General features: G+C 36.3%; 1 protein-coding gene across 1 annotated transcript in view; it reads left to right on the top strand.

Moving 5' to 3' along the window:
- Positions 1-5,086: 5,086 nt before the first annotated feature.
- The window catches only part of TERB1 (telomere repeat binding bouquet formation protein 1), a 42,095-nt gene continuing 25,457 nt past the window's right edge, over positions 5,087-21,724 (top strand). Inside the window, exons 1-7 of the mRNA XM_008702507.2 lie at positions 5,087-5,555; positions 14,701-14,811; positions 15,000-15,128; positions 17,523-17,654; positions 18,383-18,443; positions 18,528-18,643; positions 18,743-18,865. Coding sequence (XP_008700729.1) covers positions 5,525-5,555; positions 14,701-14,811; positions 15,000-15,128; positions 17,523-17,654; positions 18,383-18,443; positions 18,528-18,643; positions 18,743-18,865 — 703 coding nt within the window. The 5' untranslated portion in view covers positions 5,087-5,524. The remainder of the gene's footprint in view (positions 5,556-14,700; positions 14,812-14,999; positions 15,129-17,522; positions 17,655-18,382; positions 18,444-18,527; positions 18,644-18,742; positions 18,866-21,724) is intronic.

Below are 21,724 nucleotides of genomic sequence, written 5' to 3'. Positions count from 1 at the left end.
AAGACCGTGGGCCGGGCCGCGTGGGCTGCAGCACTTGAGGGGCGCTCCGGCTGCTGGTGAATCGCCGGGGACGGGGCGGGACTCGCGCCTTTAACCAGCATCGGTTCTTGGCAGGAGTTAGAAGAGTCCTGGTCTAAAAAGAGAGGGCTTGGGGAAGACCTCTGCTCTTCAAAAGGAGATCCCCCGGCTCCTTAGGTGAGCCAGGCCTTGGCGTTAATGAGTGCAAACTAGGAAAACAAGTGTGGAGGTAGCCTTCCCTCCTTGGAAAGATCAGCATAGGGCATCGCCCACCTGTGCAAAGTGGCAAGAGGTGATGAGGATTAATGCGAAACAGCTGCTCCGATCTACTGAGTTTGGGCATGTAAATGTAGTGTGAACTCACTCCTGGTATCTTAGCTTGTTTTCTGCACCTGTTATTTCTCAGTCTCTTTGAACTATTCTAACAGCTAATTTATTTGCATATTGGCCCTTTGTCCCTCGCTTCTACTGTAAGGAAATTTTCCACAACGTGTGAGTCCAAGCTGGGTATCCGCTGTCAAGAACTTAGTGATGACAATCAGTCGTGGGATTTTCAGCCTGCCAGGTTTATACGGAAAATACCATTTATCGTTCTGATATTTTGGGGGTAATATTTAGATTTCAAAAAAGCTTTTCATGTTAACAGTTTATAGGCCAAGGGAAAGAGTAATTTTCAGCTAGTTTTCTTGCTTAAATTTGAATTTAACAGCACTATTCTGGGGAGTAGATTGAATTAAACCTGTAAGCGGAACGGTTTCTTCCTTTTACCTGGAAGCCCCCCCCCCCCTCCGCCGGTGAGAATACAGCAAATAATTTTGAAATCTTGTTCATTACAATTTGCATCTTCACTAAATTACAGAAAACGCTATCTGCTTTATTGAACAGATACTTTTGTGTTGGGGAAGAGACTGTATCTTATAATTTAAAATATAATTACATAATTATCAATCCCTTGAAAGTTATAGCTTGTCCTTTGCTATGGATGTTTCTAAAGCACTTAGCCAGTAAATAGGTGACTTGTATCAGTGCCACTAGGTATTTGGGAAACTCTATTTAGTTTTATTGTGCAAAGTAACCATTTATTTGAAAAAAGTATAAGAAAGACAGGGGAACATAGGGGCGCCTGGGTGGCACAGTGGTTAAGCGTCTGACTTCGGCTCAGGGCGTGATCCCGGAGTTATGGGATCAAGCCCCACATCAGGCTCTTCCGCTATGAGCCTGCTTCTTCCTCTCCCACTCCCCCTGCTTGTGTTCCCTCTCTCACTGGCTGTCTCTATCTCTGTCATATAAATAAATAAAATCTTAAAAAAAAAAAAAAAAGAACCTATTAAAAAAAAATAAAAAAAGAAAGACAGGGGAACAGAAGGTAGTGTATTTTGTCAGTTTCAGTTTCAAGATGTTTAGATTTTAAAGTTATATTCCTTTTTAAAATTAAAATCATATTTAAAAGCAGAATAATTAATTCTGACGAATTAAAACCAAGGAAGTAGTCCTTAAATTCCTTCACAAAGGAAGAACTTCCACATGTGATACAGTAGTCTGTTTTTATAAGTTTTTTTTTTTTAATTTAGTCTTCCTTTTCCAAATCAGAACCCATTTGCTCAGAGGTAATGCATGTTTATGTATGGGAGACAGTATAATAGAGGATAAGAGTGTATGGCCTCAGATTTTCTTGGTGCCCATTCCAGCTCTGGCACATACTCTCTGTTTGAACTTGGGCAAATTGTTTACCCTCTCCTCATCAGTCTTCATCCTGATAGCTCCCTCTTAGGATTGTTGTAAAAACTAAAAAGATAATATTTATAAGGTTTACAGAACACAGCCTTGCCTATGATAGGACTTGAATGTTAGAAGCTTTTATTATTATAAAATTTGTGAAAAATAGAAAAAAGTGGGATAAGACACCATAGAACCACCAGCTAAAGACAAGTGTTAATATGTTGTTGTTTTCTATGTAGTTTTATTTTGTGTTTGCCTCTACACAATTGGGATCATGCTGTAGATAAAAAATTTGAGTCTTGTTCTTTCAGATTAATTATAGCATAAGCATTTTGCCTTGTTTTTAAACATTTCAGGTAAACATCAGTATTCTTGTAACAGTATCCTGTGAATGTACCATAATGAACCTAACCATTCTTTTTTTTTTTTTTAATGATTTTTTATTATATTATGTTAGTCACCATACAGTACATCCCCGGTTTCCGATGTAAGGCTCGATGATTCATTAGTTGTGTATAACACCCAGTGCACCATGCAATACGTGCCCTCCTTACTACCCATCACCGGTCTATCCCATTCCCCCACCCCCCTCCCCTCTGAAGTCCTCAGTTTGTTTCTCATAGTCCATAGTCTCTCATGTTTCATTCCCCCTTCTGATTACCCCCCCCTTTCTTTATCCCTTTCTTCCCCTACTGATCATCCTAGTTCTTATGTTCCATAGATGAGAGAAATCATATGATAGTTGTCTTTCTCTGCTTGACTTATTTCACTTAGCATTATCTCCTCCAGTGCTGTCCATGTTGTAGCAAATGTTGAGAACTCGTTCTTTCTGATAGCTGAGTAATATTCCATTGTATATATGGACCACAACTTCTTAATCCAGTCATCTGTTGAAGGGCATCTCGGCTCCTTCCACGATTTAGCTATTGTGGACATTGCTGCTATGAACATTGGGGTGCATATGGCCCTTCTCTTCACTACGTCTGTATCTTTGGGGTAAACACCCAGTAGTGCAATGGCTGGATCATAGGGTAGCTCAATTTTTAACTTTTTAAGGGACCTCCACACTGTTTTCCAGAGTGGCTGTACCAACTTGCATTCCCACCAACAATGTAGGAGGGATCCCCTTTCTCCACATCCTCTCCAACAATTGTTGTTTCTTGCCTTGTCTATTTTTGCCATTCTAACTGGCGTAAGGTGGTATCTCAGTGTGGTTTTGATTTGAATTTCCTTGATGGCTAATGATTTTGAACATTTTTTCATGTGTCTGTTAGCCATTTGTATGTCTTCATTGGAAAAGTGTCTGTTCATATCTTCTGCCCATTTTTTGATTTGTTTATTTGTTTCTCGTGTATTGAGTTTGAGAAGTTCTTTGTAGATCTTGGATACCAGTCCTTTATCTGTAGTGTCATTTGCAAATATATTCTCCCATTCCGTGGGCTGCCTCTTAGTTTTTCTGACTGTTTCCTTGGCTGTGCAGAAACTTTTAATCTTGATGAAGTCCCATAAATTCATTTTATCTTTTGTTTCTCTTGCCTTTGGGGATGTGTCATGAAAAAGGTTGCTTTGGCCGATGTCGTAGAGGTTGCTGCCTATGTTCTCCTCTAGAATTTTGATGGATTCCTGTCTCACATCGAGGTCTTTCATCCATTTGGAGTTTATTTTTGTGTATGGTGTGAGAGAGTGGTCAAGTTTCATTCTTTTACATGTAGCTGTCCAATTTTCCCAGCACCATTTATTGAAGAGACTGTCTTTTTCCCACCGGATGTTTTTTCCTGCTTTATCAAATATTAGTTGCCCAAAGAGCCGAGGGTCCATTTCTGGGCTCTCTATTCTGTTCCATTGGTCTATGTGTCTGTTTTTGTGCCAGTACCATGCTGTCTTTGTGATCACAGCTTTGTAGTACAGCTCGAAATCCGGCATTGTGATGCCCCCAGCTTTGTTTTTCCTTTTCAACAGTTCCTTGGAGATTCGGGGCCTTTTCTGTTTCCATACAAATTTAAGGACTATTTGTTCCAGTTCTTTGAAAAATGTCCTTGGTATTTTGATCGGGATAGCATTGAAAGTGTAGATTGCTCTGGGTAGCATGGACATTTTAACTATGTTAATTCTTCCAATCCATGAGCATGGAATATCTTTCCATCTTTTTATGTCTTCCTCAATGTCTTTCAAGAGTGATTTATAGTTTCTAGAATATAGGTCCTTTACGTCTCTGGTTAAGTTAATTCCAAGGTAATGTATGGTTTTTGGTGCTATTGTAAATGGGATGGATTCCCTAATTTCTCTTTCTTCGGTCTCGTTATTCGTGTATAGAAATGCAACTGATTTCTGAGCATTTATTTTGTATCCTGCCACGTTACTGAATTGCTCTATAACTTCTAATAATTTGGGAGTGGCTTCTTTTGGGTTTTCCATATAGAGTATCATGTCATCTGCAAAAAGAGACATTTTGACTTCTTCTTTGCCAATTTGAATACCTTTGATCCCTTTTTGGCGTCTGATTGCTGTTGCAAGGACTTCTAGTACTATGTTGAATAATAGTGGCGAGAGTGGGCATCCTTGTCGAGTTCCTGATCTTAAGGGAAAGGCTTCCAGTTTTTCTCCATTGAGAATAATATTTGCAGTAGGCTTTTCATAGATGGCTTTTATGAGATTGAGAAATGTACCTTCTATTCCTACACTCTGAAGGGTTTTAATCAGGAAAGGATGCTGTATTTTGTCAAATGCTTTTTCGGCATCGATTGAGAGGATCATATGGTTCCTGAGTCTTTTCTTGTTGATATGATGTATCACGCTGATTGATTTGCGAATATTGAACCACGCTTGCATCCCAGGTATGAATCCCACTTGATCGTGATGGATAATCCTTCTAACCATTCTTTTAATGGAATATCTAGGTTAAAAAAATGGCAAAACTGGTATATATTTATATATTACCTTATAAAAGATTCTCGCATTTATTATTTGGGAATTTTATTTCCATTCTGAAAATGAGAAATAATAGAAAGGATAAGTAGCTATCTCCCTTTAACCTTGTAGTATTGGAGTAAATAAGAATTCTAGAGTTCTGTGAGTCCTGATGACTCTAAGAAGTTAATCAGACTCTGATTTTTCTAATAAATCAATGTAGCATATAAGATGCCATATCAGGGTTGCTGGTTATTTTAAAAATTCTTCTAACTAGTGATATATAAACAAAGATTTTAGCTTAATAGTAGAATACTATGTTGAAAAAAAAACATGGGTTGTTAGGAAAACTTTTAATATTAACCTTAGCTTGTGTAGAGAAATGGAGTTCTTAAGTGTGTGTGTGTGTGTGTGTGTGTGTGTGTGATTTAAATTTCTGATTCATGGAGGGGTAACCAATCAGAGTGATGGGATGAAAATTTACAGGAAAGAAAATGAGGAAGGAGTACCAGAAGTGGATCAGTTAGATTCAGTTAACTAACCATTTTTATGTTTATTTAATAAAATGTGTTGAGTGCTTGTAGTACGTAAGAATGTCACATGCGTTTATGTAGGTTTTCAAATTTAATTCTTGTAACAGTTTTATAAAGTAGGAATTTCCTATTTTGCAGATGAGGAAACTGAACCTCAGAGAACTTAAGTACAACCTTTATCTCATATTTAATAGGTTGTAGATTCAGTCTCTGCTCTCTGGCTTCAGGAAAACTATTTTTCCCTACCCCTTTGCATTTAAAGTTCTGGAATTCTCAAACACTGATTTATATTGAGAGAATACTTTTATCTTATAGATGAAATGTAAGGAAAAAGAATACAGACAAGCATGGAAAGTGAAGACACAAAGAAGATACAAGGTGAGAAATTAAGGATTATTTAGCTGGAATTAATTTTATGATCTATTTGTGGGATATACTGCAGATTATCTGACAAGATCCAGGAAATGAAAGAATTATTCAGCAATTTACATACATATTTATTGTGCATCTATCCTGCCTGTCACACTGACTTCAGGACACTGACATTCTAATGGGTAAAGGCATGCTGATAATTAGAATACCGTATGATAGCTGATTTAATAGAGATATAAACAAGAACAGTGGGAACCTGAGAGAACCAACACCAAAGTATACGTGGAGGTACAGATTTCAGAGTTGTTCTTAGAAAGATAGAAATTATATCCATGGGCATGGAGGAAATTCACCAGAGAGGAAATATTAAAAAAAAAAAAAAAGGATGGGAAATGGTGTTCCTTAATGCACACCATCACGTAAGGGTTTGGCTGAGGAAGAGGACCATCAAAGATTGAGAAAAACATTTCAGAAAGGAGAATGTAAAGTCAGGAATGTGGAATTTTGGAAACGAGCCTTAGGAGAATACTTCATGAGAAAGATTGCTTGAGCTCATCAGTGTCAAATGTCCACAGATGATGACTGAATTAATTATCCACTAGATTTTCTATTTAGGAGATCATTTGTTTTATTAACAGTAAATTTAATACATTTCAGCCAGGTTGCAGTATACTGACTTTTGGTTGGGAAATAAGGATCTGGAGACAATGTGAATACCTAACTTCTTAAAAGCTTGACTAAAGAAATAGGGCAATAGGTACAGGGAGACTGTAATGTTAAGAGAGTCTTGTAAGGAGAGTAGAGACAAGAGAATATATGAAGAGGGAGTGGAGATTCTGGAGAGGGAGAGGTTGAAGAAAACTGAAGAGGGGGGGATAATTGTAGATGCCCCTCTCAGACTCTCTATTACACTATGGGAATTACTCACATCTTCCTCTGTCTCCATCACCAGATTTTGAGTTCCTTGGAATCAGAATTTCCATTTGGTACAGAGTGGATGCATGGTAGACAGGCAATAAATATTTGTTAAATGAATAAATGAATAGATTTTTAAGGAAGTCTTGGGCCTGTAATGGTGCCATTTGAGTTGCATGTGAGAGAAATCAACTTGAACTAGTACAAGCAAGAAAGGAAATAATATATCAGTTCATATCACTGGGAAACTCAGAGTTGTGAGGAAGAGTTCTCCAAAGAAAGCACAAGAAGGAGGAGGGAAGTCATTCTCGGCAGGAAAAAGACCCCACCAAAGTATACTAGTTGTAGTCACTATAGGGTCCCACAACACGGGAGAATGGATTAACAGGAAGGGTGCAAGATACCTGATATTGTAGAGGAAGAGATAAGAATGAGTGTGGCTGTGAATATTTTATAGGAATTCTGTGTTGTTAAAAGTGGGGAATTCTGTGAGGCCTAACATCTGTGTCTTTGAGGATTTATCTCTGCATTTGTAACCTGCTTTTGCCCAGAGAGCAAGGCAAGCCAGAGATACCAGATAATTAATGGCCTGGGAGCAGCCATGAACAAATGACTGATTGGAGTTGGTGGGTAATACTCTTCACCCTTTGGTGGGGATGACTCTGAGACACGTGGCTCCACCCTGGCTCCCAGAGTTCCCTTGTGGAGTGAAGCTCCAGTTACCCTTAATAATAACCTGCTTCTGTCTGCCTTCCTGTCCTATCTCACTTTCTCAAAAAAAAATACTTAACACTCAAATCCTTGTCTCTTGGTCTACTTCTGGGGAAACCCAATTAAAACAAAGTGGAGGAGAAGGAGATGTGGGACAGGGTTGGAGGTTTAAAGGTAGCTGAGGGGCACCTGGGTGGCTCAGTCGTTAAGCATCTGCCTTCGGTTCAGGTCATGATCCCAGGGTCCTGGGATCGAGCCTCGCATCGGGCTCCCTGCTCAGCGGGAAGCCTGCTTCTCCCTCTCCCACTCCCCCTGCTTGTGTTCCCTCTCTCGCTGTCTCTCTTTCTCTCTGCCAAATAAATAAATAAATAAAATCTTAAAAAAAAAAATAAAGGTAGCTGAAGATTTGGAATAGCCATTGAGGAAAATGTCAGAGGAAACAGAAGGGTGTGAGAGCTAGAGCTGACCATGGTGGGATTGTTGAGTAGATTTGGGGGTTATAACTTGGAATGCATACCAAACATTTGTAATGGCATAATTGCTTGATTTTCTTTTTTTCCTTTAGCAATGCTCAAATTTGGGCTGAAACAGAGAAAGGAAAGTGTTTTTGAGTCATGATTAGGATTAGAGGACACGTTTAGTAGAAGGACAGGGGGTCAAAGTAATCTTAGCAAGATAATGGTTGAGGTGATGAATCATGGGATCTAGGATGAATAAAAAAGGAAATGAAACTAGAAGCCTCAGTGAACAGGAGGAGTAAAGGGATTAGAGATTTTAGGGGTCAAGGAGTAAATACAAGAATAAGGAAGTAAGACAGTTGAAAGAATTAGGGTTAATATTCTAAAAGTAAAATGATAGTCTTGAAAATATTACCTATAGACCTGTTCTGACTAATGACAGGGGTCCAGAGTTTGGCATTAGAAGTGAGTAGCCAGATTTACATACAGTTTGAGATATAGAAAAGAGAGAGACTGTCTCTTTCCCAGTATCCATATCAGTCACCCAAAAGAACTGAGATTGGGGTCACTTTGGTCATTTGGACAACTGCAAAGCATACCAGTAATTTGGTTTATGTATATAGAATAGCTTTATTAAAATATAATTGACATACCACACAATTCATCCATTTAAAGTATATAATTCAGTTGTTTTTAATATAGTCACAGTATTGTACAACCATCATCACAATCAATTTTAGTGCATTTTTATCACTCCCAAAGAAACCCTGTACCCTTTAGCAGTCACACCCCCTCCCCAACTGTAGGCAACTGCTAATCTATTTTCTATCTCTAGACTTGCCTATTCTGGACATGTAAATTGGATCATACACAGGCTTTTGTGGCTGGCTTCTTTCACTTAGCATAGTATTTTCAAGGATTATTCAAGTTTTATCAGTATCTTCATTCCTTTTTGTTGGTGAATAATACTCCATTGAATGGATATATCATATTTTGTTTATCCATTCAAGAGGTGATGGAAATCTGGGTTTCCACTGTTTGGCAGTTATGAGTTATGTTGCTGTGAACATTCACGTACAAGTTTTTGTGTGACATGTTTTCATTTCTCTGGGGCATATATCTAGTAGAATTGTTGAATCTGTGATAAATTTATGTTTAACCTTTTGCGGAACTGCTAGACTTTTTGCCAACGTGGCTATACCATTTTACATTCCTACAGCAATGTATAAGGGCTCCAGTTTCTTCAAATTCTTGGTAAACACTTGTCATAATCTGTCTTTTTGATTATAGCCATCCTAGTGGATGTGAAGTGGTATTTTTTAAACTATATATTTCTTTAAGATTTTATTTATTTATTTGAGAGCACGAGAATGGGGGGGTGGGGGGGTCAGAGGAAGAAGCAGACTCCCTGCTGAGCAGGGAGCCTGATGGGGGACTGGATCCTGGGACACCAGGATCATGACCTGAGCCGAAGGCAGTCACTTAACCAACAGGCACCCCTGTGAAATGGTATTTAATTGTAGTTTGGTTTGCATTTCCTTAATGACTAATGATGTTGAACATCTTTTCATGTACTAATTGACCATTTGTATATCTTTTTTGGAGAAATGTCTGTTCTATGCTTTTTACTTGGGTTAGCTTTTTATTATTGAGTTCTAAGAGTTCTTTATATGTTCTGAACACAAGCCTCTTATCTGATATCTGATTTGTAGATACATTCTTCCCTTCTGTGTTTTGTCTTTTCACATTCTTGTTATCTTTTGAAGCTCAAAAAATTTCAATTTTTCAATCCAGTTTATTTATCTAATTTTCTTTTATAATTTGTGCTTTTATATTGTATGTACTTGAGTTTTTGTTTTATTTTCTTCGGGAAGTATTGAAGGTTGTATAGGCTGGAGAAGGTAAAACTGAGTTGTAGATGTCATTAGGTGCTTTGTCTGGGAAGGGAGGGATTATAGTAGAAAATATCAAAGTGGGAGAGGGGAGTACAGGAGGGAATAGAGGAATACATAAAGAAGTTTCTTGTTTTCTGCAGTTGTGCCTAGAGTTGAAAATCACCATGCCGTATTCAAAAATCCTCTTTGGGTTATTGTTGACGATGAGTGGCTTATTGCTATCCATAGAGCCACACTAACCTTCTCACAGTTTCTATTAATGTGAATATGATCAATAAATGTTTGCTGTTGCTTCAAGATAATTTAGTGATAACCTTCGTACTATGGTTTTTCACTAACAAGTTGAGTCATGAATAATTTTATTGAACCAAATTGTCAGTTGAATTTCTTTTAAGAGGAAGATTAAATATTGGTTGACAATAGATCTAAGTTTCTTTTAGTGTGTTCCTCTATATTTTTATGTTTTTTCTTCATCCTATATCTTTGAGAACTTTAAATGTTAATTCAAGCATTGTGTCAGAATCTGCATACAATTTTATTTAAATCCTTAAAACAAAGAGAATAAATCGTTTAAAGGTTGTAGTGAAGAGTTATAGGAAAATGATTGCCTTTCATTTTTAGTTGCAAGTAAATATTTCAAGTTTATATTTTCATAAGTTTACATATATATGCATACACACACACACACACACACACACACACACAAACAGTAGCACAATCAGGATAGGGAATCCATCCTCGTGCACCCTTACAATACCTCTTCCTGGACCCCTTTCCCCCAAGCAACCACTGATCTGCCTTCTGCTACTATAGGTAAGTTTACATTTTTTTCCCCCAATACATGGAGTAATATAGTATATATTCTTCCTTTGTGGTTTCTTTCAGTATAATTATTTTGAGATTCCTCCATTTTGTTGCATATATCGATAGTTAACTCCTTTTTATTGCTTTACTTAGCAATAGTGTATGGTCATACCACAATTTATCCATTCATCTGTTGTTGGACATTTCAGTTGTTTTCAGTTTTTGGCTATTACATATAACGTTACCATGAACATTTGTGTATAAGTCTTTGTATGGATACATACCTGCTTTTCTTTTGGGTGAATTTATGAAACTGCTGAGGGGCGCTTGGTTGGCTCAGTCTGTTAACCGCCTGCCTTTGCTCCGGTCATGATCTCAGGATCCTGGAATGGAGCCCTGTGTCAGGCTCCCTGCTGAGCGGGGAGCCTGCTTCTCCCTCGCCCTCTGCTGTCTCTCTCAAATAAATAAAATCTTTAAAAAAAGAAAATGAAGTTTTAAATTTTGATGAAATACAGCATATTCATTATTTTTCTGCAGATTGTGTTATTTACGTTGTGCCTAAGAAATTTGCATCTAAACCAAGGTGGCAAAGATTTTTTCCTGTGTTATCTTTTAAAAGTTTTATAGTTCCAGCTTTTACATTATGTCTGTAATCCCTTTTGGGTTAATTTTTGCATATGGTTTGATTCAAGTTTGGTTTGTTATGTTTCTGAATGTGGCAATCTAGTTGTTACAGTACCATTTATTGGAAAGACTATCCTTTCTCCTCTGCATTGCCTTTGTGCCTTTGTAAAAAAATAAGCCTGTTGGGATTACATTGAATTTATAGATCAAATTGAGGAAATCGACATTTTAACAATATTTAGTCCTCCAACCCATAAAAAAGGTGTTTTACTCCCTTTATTTCAATCTTCTTTAAGATGTCTCAGCAGTATTTTTTAGGTTTTAGTAGACATGTTGTTCACATCTTTTGTCAGATTTATCCCTAAGTATTTCATATTTTTGATACTATTATAAGCAGCATTGTTGTTGTTGTTTTTAAAGTAGACTCCATGCCCAGGGCAGAGCCCAGTGCAAGGCTCTAACTCATGACTATGAGTTCATGACCTGAGCCGAGATCAAGAGTTGGATGCTCAACTGACTGAGCCACCCAGGCTCCCCATAAATGGCATTATTTTTCAGTTTCAATTTTCAATTACTTATTGCTGGCATATACAGAAATATAATTGATTTCTGTATGATAAATGGATATACTGAAATCTTACTATACTCAGTAATCTGATTCCATCAGATTATCTATATAGAAGGTCATGTTATACATGAAGGCAGATAGTTTTACTACCTTCTTCCTAATTTGAATGTCTTTTGTTTCTTTTTCTCATTTGATGGCACTGGCTAAGCTCTCCAGTACAATGTTAAATGGGATGTTAAATAGAATGACATTGGCTAGACTCCCCAGTACAATGTTAAACATCTCTGTCTTGTTCCTGACTCAGGGATAAAGAATTCAGTCTTTCTCTGTTAAGTATTACGTTTACTATAGGGCTTTTTTTTTTTGTAGATATACTTTTTTAGATTGAGGAGGTTTTTTGTTTTTTTTTTAAAGATTTTATTTATTTATTTGACAGAGAGAGAGAGAGCCAGTGAGAGAGGGAACACAAGCAGGGGGAGTGGGAGAGAAAGAAGCAGACTCCCAGCGCTCCCGGTGGAGCAAGGAGCCTGATGCGGGCTCGATCCCAGGACCCTGGCATCACGCCCTGAGCCGAGGCAGACGCTTAACAACTGAGCCACCCAGGCGCCCCTGATTTTTCATATCTTAAGCCAACCCTGGATTCTTACGATAAACCCATTTGGTCATATTGTATTGTTATTTTAATATGTTTTTAGATTCAGTTTGCTAAAATTGTTTAGACTTTTTACATGAATGTTCATGAGGGATATTGGTCTGTAGTTATCTTTTTTTTTCTTTCTGATGGCTTTGGTTTTGGTATTAGGGTAATGCTGGCCTCATAGAGTAAGTTGGGAAGTATTCCTTCACTCTGAACTTTTGGAAAAGTTTGTGTAGAATTGGTATTACTTCTTCCTTAAACGTTTAGAAGAGTTTACAAATGAAGCTATCTGAAACTGGAGTTTTCTTTACAAAAGGTTTTTAAAGTATGATTTCAATTTTTTTCACAGATATAGGACTATTTAGGTTATCTGTGTTTTTCTTACATGAGTTTCGATAATTTGTGTCTTTCTTTTTTTAAATATTTTATTTACTTATTTGAGAGAGAGCGTGCATGCGCATGAGCAGGGAGAGGGGGAGGGGCAGGGCAGAAGGAGAAGCAGACTCCCCGCTGAGCAGGGAGACCCACTTGGGGCTCAGTCCTAGGACCCTGGGATCATGACCTGAGCCAAAGGTCAAGGCTTAACCAACTGAGTCTCCCAGGTGCCCAGTTTGTGTCTTTCTTAATGATTTTATTTTTTTAAAATAATCTCTACACCCAACGTGGGGCTCAATTTATAATCCCAAAATCAGGAGTTGCATGCTTTACTGACTGAGCCAGCCAGATGCCCCTAATTTGTGTCTTTCAAGCAATTTGTCTATTTTACCTAAGTCATTGAATCTATAGATAAGAAGTTGTGCAGAGCTATTATTTATCTTTTGAATGTAAATAGAATCTATGATGATGCCAGCTCATTCTGGTATTGTAATTTGTGTCTTTGCACCTTTTTCTCATCAGTTTGTCTAGAGGTTTTTCAGTTTTATTGATCTTCTCAAAGAACCAGTTCTGTTGTTTTTCTGCTTTCAATCTCATTGATTTTTAGCTTTGATCTTTATTTCCTTCTTTCTACTTACTTTGGGTTTAATTTACTGTTTTCATAGTTTCTTTTTTTTTTTTTTTAGAGAGATTTTATTTATTTATTTGACAGAGACACAGCCAGCAAGAGACGGAACACAGGCGGGGTGGGGGGTGGGAGAGGAAGAAGCAGGCTCCCAGCAGAGGAGCCTGATGTGGGGCTTGATCCCAGGACTCTGGGATCACGCCCTGAGCCAAAGGCAGATGCTTAATGACTGACCCACCCAGATACCCCCTGTTTTTATAGTTTCTTAAGATGGAAGCTGAGGTCATTAATTTGAGACCTTTCTTCTTCTTCCTTTTTTTTTTTTTAAGATTTTATTTATTTATTAGACAGAGAGAGAGAGAACACAAGCAGGGGGGAGCGGCATAGGGAGAGGAAGAAGCAGGCTCCCCACTGAGCAGGGAGCCTGATGTGGCACTCAGTCCCAGGACCCTGGGATCATGATCTGAGCCGAAGGCAGATGCTTAACCGACTGAGCCACCCAGGCGCCCCAAGACCTTTCTTTTTTTTATAATGTAAGCATTTAGTATTGTAAATTTCCTCCCAAATAACTGTTTCGGTAGCATCCTATAAGTTATAATGTGTTGTATTTTCATTTTCATTCAGTTCATTTCTAAATGGCAGATGTTTAAGCCAGGGTAGCTTTATTTAAAGAAAATAATATTTGAATTTTCTTTTTTTTTTTTTTTTTAAGATTTTATTTATTTATTTGACAGAGAGAGAGACAGCCAGCGAGAGAGGGAACACAAGCAGGGGGAGCGGGAGAGGAAGAAGCAGGCTCATAGTGGAGAAGCCTGATGTGGGGCTTGATCCCACAACGCCGGGATCACGCCCTGAGCCGAAGGCAGACGCTTAACCGCTCTGCCACCCAGGCGCCCTTAATATTTGAATTTTCTTATGTTTCATGCAAGGGGAAAATCTAACAGTTATAAGAAGTTCATTTCAAGTTCTTTTATTTAAGGAATATCTTTTATATAGCTTTACTGTTTGATTAAAAAAGGAATATATACTTATTATTTTAAAAATGAACATTACAAAGATATATTTAGAAAGTGAAATTTAAATGGTTAGTTTTTCATTTGCTGCAACATGGACGGCACTGGAGGAGATAATGCTAAGTGAAATAAGTCAAGCAGAGAAAGACAATTATCATATGGTTTCTCTCACCTATGGAACATAAGAACTAGGAAGATCGGTAAGGGAAGAAAGGGATAAAGAAAGGGGGGTAATCAGAAGGGGGAATGAAATATGAGAGACTATGGACTCTGAGAAACAAACTGAGGGCCTCAGAGGGGAGGGGGGTGGGGGAATGGGATAGACTGGTGATGGGTAGTAAGGAGGGCACGTATTGCATGGTGTACTGGGTGTTATACACAACTAATGAATCATCGAACTTTACATCGGAAACCGGGGACGTACTGTATGGTGACTAACATAATAAAAAAAAATTAAAAAAAAAAAAAGGTTAGTTTTTGAAAGGAAACATTTGGTTTAAAAAAAAATGAAATTTTTTTTCTTCAGAAATGAAGACTGACCTAAACTTACTATTGGAGTGCCTGAAGTATCAAATGGACAACCCTTTCTCACAAAAGGAAGCTTTGGTCACTATTCATTCAATTTGTCAACAAAACAGTAAGACATGATAGTGAATTTTTATCTGTGATTCTTGTTCTTTAGTATTGTGGTATATGAAATATGCATAGTTCTTTCTCTTTGAGTCAGTTACTCTGCATGCTTTGTTACTATGTTCATGTGATTTATTTTCTCCTTACAAGATTCGTAATACCATTTATGTTTTGTTTTGTCTGCACACCCTATAGGTAATGCAGGTGTTTATTTTCGGGAAATTGGTGGTTTGATGTTTGTAAAAAATCTTGCAAAGGCAAGTGAACATAGCATGGTAAAAGAAGCAGCCTTATACACATTAGGAGCTGTTGCAGAACAAAATGGTAAAATATGAAAACTTTTTTTTCATTATCCTTCAGGCATTGTGCTATATTTTAACAAACTACTAAAAAGTGATTTTAGATTTAAGTTCCTTTTTTACATGTCTGGATAGTTTTATCCAGGTATTTTATTTATTTATTTAAATTTGTGCATGCCAATTATTAACTAATGAAGGAACTAGTAAAATATGACAACTGTTTCAAAGGCAATGATAAAAAAAAAGCATAGGCATTAGAGAATGTTGAAATGGATTTATAAGTAGGCATATAACTGGTCAGTATCTGTGGGGCAACAGTCAGTTGCATTCTACTGGCCAAAATGTTTTGTATTTCTATGATCAAGAATAACCTGGGGCACCTGGGTGGTGCAGTTGGTTAAGTGTCTGACTCTTGGTTTTGGCTCAGGTTGTGATCTCAGGGTTGTGAGATTGAGCCCTATGTGAGATTCTCTCTCCCTCTTCCTCTGCCCCTCCTGCTCATGCATGAGTGTTCGTGTGCTCGCGTTTCTCTAAATAAATAAATAAATAAAAAATTTTTAAAAGGATGACTTGGATTGCTATCAGTTTTCTACAATTTACAGAGATGTAAAGTAGCCCAAAGATAGTAAAGACACAGATAATCTAGAAGGGTGTGCTAGATGGGACATTCAGTAATCGTGTCAAAATCTTTCACAGTTTTTCTTGCTGTTAGTCGGAAACATTTTTTTCTTTGTCTTCTACTGTACTTTTTTTTTTGGTCATGCAAAAGTTTTTTATTTTTACAAAAATTCATCATTCTTTCCCCTTTTTGCTTCTGGATTTTTAGTCATAGGAAAGTTTTCCATACTGTAAGATTCTAGGGGAATCCACCCACATTGACTTTTGGTACTAGTATGGTTTTATTTTTTACTATATTTACATTTTCCTTTTTGAATTATCCTGGGGTATGGCATGATGCATGCTCCAGTTTCATCTTTTTTATATGGTAATCCAGCTATTCTAACGCTTGTTATTAAAAAGATCTTTTTCACGTTGATTTGATATGCTATTAGTACTTCATCAGTATCCATATATGTTGGGTCTAGCTCTGGTTTTTCTATTAAGTTCATTCTCTGTATATCTAGGTACTTGAATCAAAAGACGAAGATAACTTACAACATCTTGTATATGGATAAATATACTCTGGGTATAGAAATTCATGTACAGGAAAACATTTTCCTATAGTATACCCAAAATAAAGTTGAATCTAAAGTATTGGTTTGTCAAACAACTTTCTATTCTTAAATTTTCATTCTTTTTTTTTTTTTTAATGTGGGGCTTGAACTCATGACTCTGAGTTCAAGACCTGAGCTGAGATCAAGAGGCAAATGCTTAACCACTCAGATGCCCCTTAAATTTTCATCCATAAATATTTCTTCATCATTTGGTAGGAAGCAAGCTGTGTGCTAATCATTCTGATAAATGATAAGCTGTCCTTGCCTTTGAGAGAAAATCTAATAGCTGGTTCTAAATACTGGATAAAATACAAATTATATCTCTGTGTTCAAATTATTATTTTTTTAAAGATTTTATTTTTTTAAGTTTATATTTTTTTTAGTAATCTCTACACCCAATGTAGGGCTCAAACTCATCACCCCTAAGATCAAGAGTTACATGCTCTTCGGACTGAGCCAGCCAGGTGCCCTCTCAAATTATTTTTAAAAAACTGTTTATTATATTATTATCTCACACACATACACACACACAACCCTACTGTCAGGTATCATTTTTGCTTTTTGAAAAGATATTTTTATTTCCAGAAAGTTCTTAAAAAATAACACAAGTATCCTTTGTCTATCTTCTAAAGCAGGTTTCTGAATTTTTAAAAAAATTTTTCTCTTGCTATGTTTTGTTACTTACCCATCCTCTGAAATTTTTTTTCATATTTTACTTTTTTGTTCATTTAGGTTTGGGGTTTTGTTTTTTTGTTTTTTTTAGATTTTATTTATTTGCCAGAGAGAGTGAGCAAGCAGAAGCAGGGGGAGTGGCAGGCAGAGGGAGAAGCAGGCTCCCCACTGAGCAAGGAGCCCAATGTGGGATTTGATCCCAGGATCCCAGGGTCATGACCTGAGCCCAAATCAGATGCTTAACTGACCGAGCCACCCAGGCATCCCTAGTTAGGTTTTTATTAGAAATTCTAGGAGATTATGTACATGTTTTGGAACCTCAGTCAAGTACTTCTGATTAAGGTACTGCTTTTTTGGTCTGCTAATTGAGTAAGCACATATCAATTTGTCAGAAATTTTGTTGCATGACTAATAAATGTCAACGAAATAAGATCTGATTGAGAACCATCTGTTTGGCAACTTTATATTTTGTTCAGCATATTTTAAAAGTTATGCTAATACATAGAAATTGAAATTATATTTTTATTTTTCAGTTTACTGTCAGCAGACTTTGTGCACTTCAGAATTGTTTGAAGACTTAACTTGGTTCTTATCTAATGATGATTCAAACACAAATTTGAAAAGAATGTCTGTCTATGTTATTTTGGTTCTAGTTTCAAATAATAGTAAGTACATTCTTTTATGGTGTAGAAACATTTAAAAAAAAATAATGAATTGAAATAGTCTTTGTCCCTTTTACTCTAGTCTTTATATCAATGTCTTTTTTTTTTTTTTCTTTTCAAGTAGGCTCTACGCCTGGTCTCAATGCAGGGCTTGAACTCACAACCCTGAGATTAAGACCTGAGCTGAGATCAAGAGTCAGACGCTTAACCAACTGAGCCACCCAGGCGCCCCTGTATCAGTGTCTTTTTAAAAATCTTACTAACTTCTGAGAACTACTAGCTTTAAAGAAAAGAGAATCACATACACTTAACTGTTAGATATTTATTAATTTTAAGAAGTAGTAAAGAGATTTGTGTTATTTAACATTGAAAAGGAGCAGCTTTAAAAGCAAAAGAGGCATTTGATGATTAGTTTGGTTGATTTTCCACTGAATTAGCCATTTAGTTACATTGTTTATTTTATCAGCTAACAAAGGCCTTAAATTTCATGTAGCTCTTAGCTAAAATTTTGTTTCATTTTTGGAGGAAATTTGAATGCTGTCATTCTCTGAGCATGGGTAATGTATAACCCTGATTACAGATTTTTCTCTTGTAATTCTGTGTTATACTTTGTAATACTTCAAAGTGATTAAAAGTTATTTATTAAAAATACTACTTAAATGTTTTTCATTTCTGCAAAATTATTTATAAACAAAAGTCATATTTGTGTATTATATGTCTGTTTTTTTAAGGGACTGGACAAACACTTGTAAGAGAAACAGGTTGTATTACAGTTCTGACACAGTTGTTCAGGTAAGAAAATATAAATTTTTGTTGTTATTAAGACTTTAACACATTTATTTTAATTTGCTTCCTCCTTTTTTTTTAACCAAATAGGACAGTTCTTTCAAAATATGAGTTGGATTTGTCGGATAAAAATGCATTCCAAAGCTATCAGTTATGGTCTTCAGTGTGTAGTACTTTGTGTGTCTGTGTCAACAATCCTCAAAATGGTAATTATCTAAAATATGTAAATATAAAAATAAAATAAAAACAAATGAACTGATATTTTCCAAATATATTAAAACATGATTGACTTTGTCTCCTTTCAGATAAAAATCAAATGCTTTGCTGTTCACTTTTCCCACATGCTAATGACTGGCTAATAAATTGTATCAAACCTGAGATAATTCGCCCTGTTTGCTCATTTATTGGACTCACTCTTGCAAATAACAGTAAGTATTCATTATTCTCTAGTTTTACTTGAAGAAACATAGTTCAAAGCATAACAAAAACCTATTGAGTTTATTATTGAATTAATGAATTAATGGGATCATTTTATTACAGTACGTTGGGTCATTTTGGTTGCATTTAGACTATTACAGATAGGAAAATCTTGAAAGTAGACATTGTTAGGTAGATAATTGGGAGGTTGGAGGTAGCAGCATAGTTTTGAATCTCCTTGGATACAATCACGAAAAAGAGCAACTAGATAGCAAAACTGAAACCCCACGGAGTATATTCTCAGATCACATATAATTAAATTAGAAATGAATAAAAATAAAACATGTAGAAAAGTCCCAAATATCTGAAAATTAAACAACTCAGTGCTAAAAAATAGACTAAAAAACCCCCCTACAAATCCATGAGTGAAAGAATAAGTCATGAAGAAATTAGAAATGTTTTTAACTGCATGATAATGAAATACAACATTAAAAGACTGGGTTGCTAAAAATAAATGAATGAATGAATGAATAAAAATATAAAAGCTGGGTTGCTGCAAAAGCAGTGTTTGGAGGGAAATTTATAGCACTACAGCTTGTATAAGGAAAGAAGAAAGCTCTCAAGTCAATTATATTAGTTTCCACCTAAGAAACTAGAAAATAAATCAAGTTAAACTCAGAGTAAAGAAGGAAATAAATGAAGAGAAGATCAGAAATCAATGCAATAGAAAAATACCAGAATAGGGAAAAATCAATGAAGCCAGAGCTAGTTCTCTAAAAAAATCAGTGAAATGGGTCCTTTAGCCAAACTAACCACAAAATAAAAAGAGAGGACCCAAATTACTAATATCAGGAATAAGAAGTGATACCAGTCTAGATCTTCACAGATCTTAAAAGGATAATAAAGAAATAATCTAAACAACTTTATGCCACTAAATTTGACAACTTACACGAATTGGATAAATTCTTTGAAACACATCAACCACCAAAGTTCATTCAGAAGAAATAGATAACCTGAATATTATTATATGTATTAAAGAAATTGAATTTGTAGTTCAAACCTAAAACAGGAATTTCCAGGCCCTGATGGCTTCACTGGTGAATTATGCCAAACATTTAAGGAAAATAAATTCTACATAAATTATCAGGAAATGGAAGTGAAAGACACTTTCCAACACATTTTGATATTTTTAGTTTAGTTTAGTTATTTCCATGCCCGATATGGGGCTCGAACTCATGACTCAAGATCAAGAGTTGCATGCTCTACTGACTGAGCCAGCCAAGCACCCCTTTCCCCACACATTTTAGGTCAGCATTATTCCCATACTAAAACTTGAAAAAGACCTCACAAGAATACTATAGGTCAATATCCTTTATGAATATAGGGGCGCCTGGGTGGCTCAGTCGTTAAGCGTCTGCCTTTGGCTCAGGGCATGATCCCAGGGTCCTGGGATCGAGCCCCACATCGGGCTCCCTTCTCTGCTGGGAAGCCTGCTTCTTCCTCTCCCACTCTCCCTGCTCGTGTTCCCTCTCTCACTGGCTGTCTCTCTCTCTGTCAAATAAATAAATAAAATCTTTAAAAAGAATATCCTTTATGAATATAGATGCAAACATCCTTAGCAAGACATTAACAAATCAGGGGCCTGGATGGCTCAGTCTGTGGAGCATGTGGCTCTTGATCTTGGGGTCATGAGTTCAAGCCCCACATTGAGTACAGAGCTTACTTAAAGAAATTTCAAAATATATATATAATTAAAATTTAAAAAAATATTAGCAAATCAAATCCAGCAATATACAGAAAGGATAATATATTATGACCAAGTGACATTTATCCTAGGAATTTAGGATTGGTTGTACATTGGAAAATTCACCATATTTACAGGCTATGACAGAAAAGAAAAACTATACAATACTCTAAAAGGATGCAAGGAAAGCTTTTCACATAGTTCAACATATATTTGTGACAAAAGCTTTTGGTAAACTAGAAGTAGATAGAACTTCTCAATGCGATAGAGGGCCTCTACAAAACACAGCTAACATATTTAATGGTGAATGACTTAATGTGCCCCCCCACCAACCCCAAGATTGAAAAAAAACAAGGATGGCCACTCACACTGCTTTAAATTTTACTGGGCCTTCAAGCCAGTGAAATAAGTCAAGAAAATAAAAGGCATAGAGATTGAAAAAGGAAAAAGAAAATACAGTATTTATTAATATGTGACGTGATTGAAGAATCTACAATAAAACTACAGGAGCGAATAAATGATTTTAGCAAGGTTACAGGATACAGAGTCATATACAGAAATCAACTGTATTTCTGTGTAGTAGCAACAAGCAATCAGGAACTTACACTATTGTTTACAATCATATCAAAAAACTTCTTAGGGATATATTTCATGAAATATGTGCAATGTCTGTATGCTGAAAACTATGAAACATTGCTGAGATAAAGAAAACCTAAATTAATGAAAGATAAATTATACTTATGGATTGTAAGACTCAGTATTATTAGAATGTCACTTCTCAAATTCATCTTTTGATTCAAGGCATTCCCCATCAAAATACTAGCAGGCATTGCTATAGAAATTGACAAGGTGATTCTAAATTTACATGGAAATGCAAAGGGGCAGGATAGTCAAAACTGTTTTGAAAAAGGTCAAAATTATGGGATTTATATTACTTGATTTCAGTACTTATCATACAGTAATGAAGAAAGTGGGGCATTGGTTTAAGTGTAGACATATTAGATCAATGGAACAAAATACAGAACCAAGAAATAGACCCACACATATATAGTCATTGATTTTCTGAAAAGGTGCCATAATAATTCCATGTGGTAATTTGTCTTTTCAACAAATGGTGCTGGAAAGA

Source organism: Ursus maritimus, unplaced genomic scaffold (assembly GCF_017311325.1).
Source record: "Ursus maritimus isolate PB19 unplaced genomic scaffold, ASM1731132v1 scaffold_19, whole genome shotgun sequence".
In the NCBI taxonomy this organism is placed as follows: Eukaryota; Metazoa; Chordata; class Mammalia; order Carnivora; family Ursidae; genus Ursus; species Ursus maritimus.
Note: the sequence above shows the minus strand (reverse complement) of the source record. Positions and strands in the feature narration are given on the sequence as shown.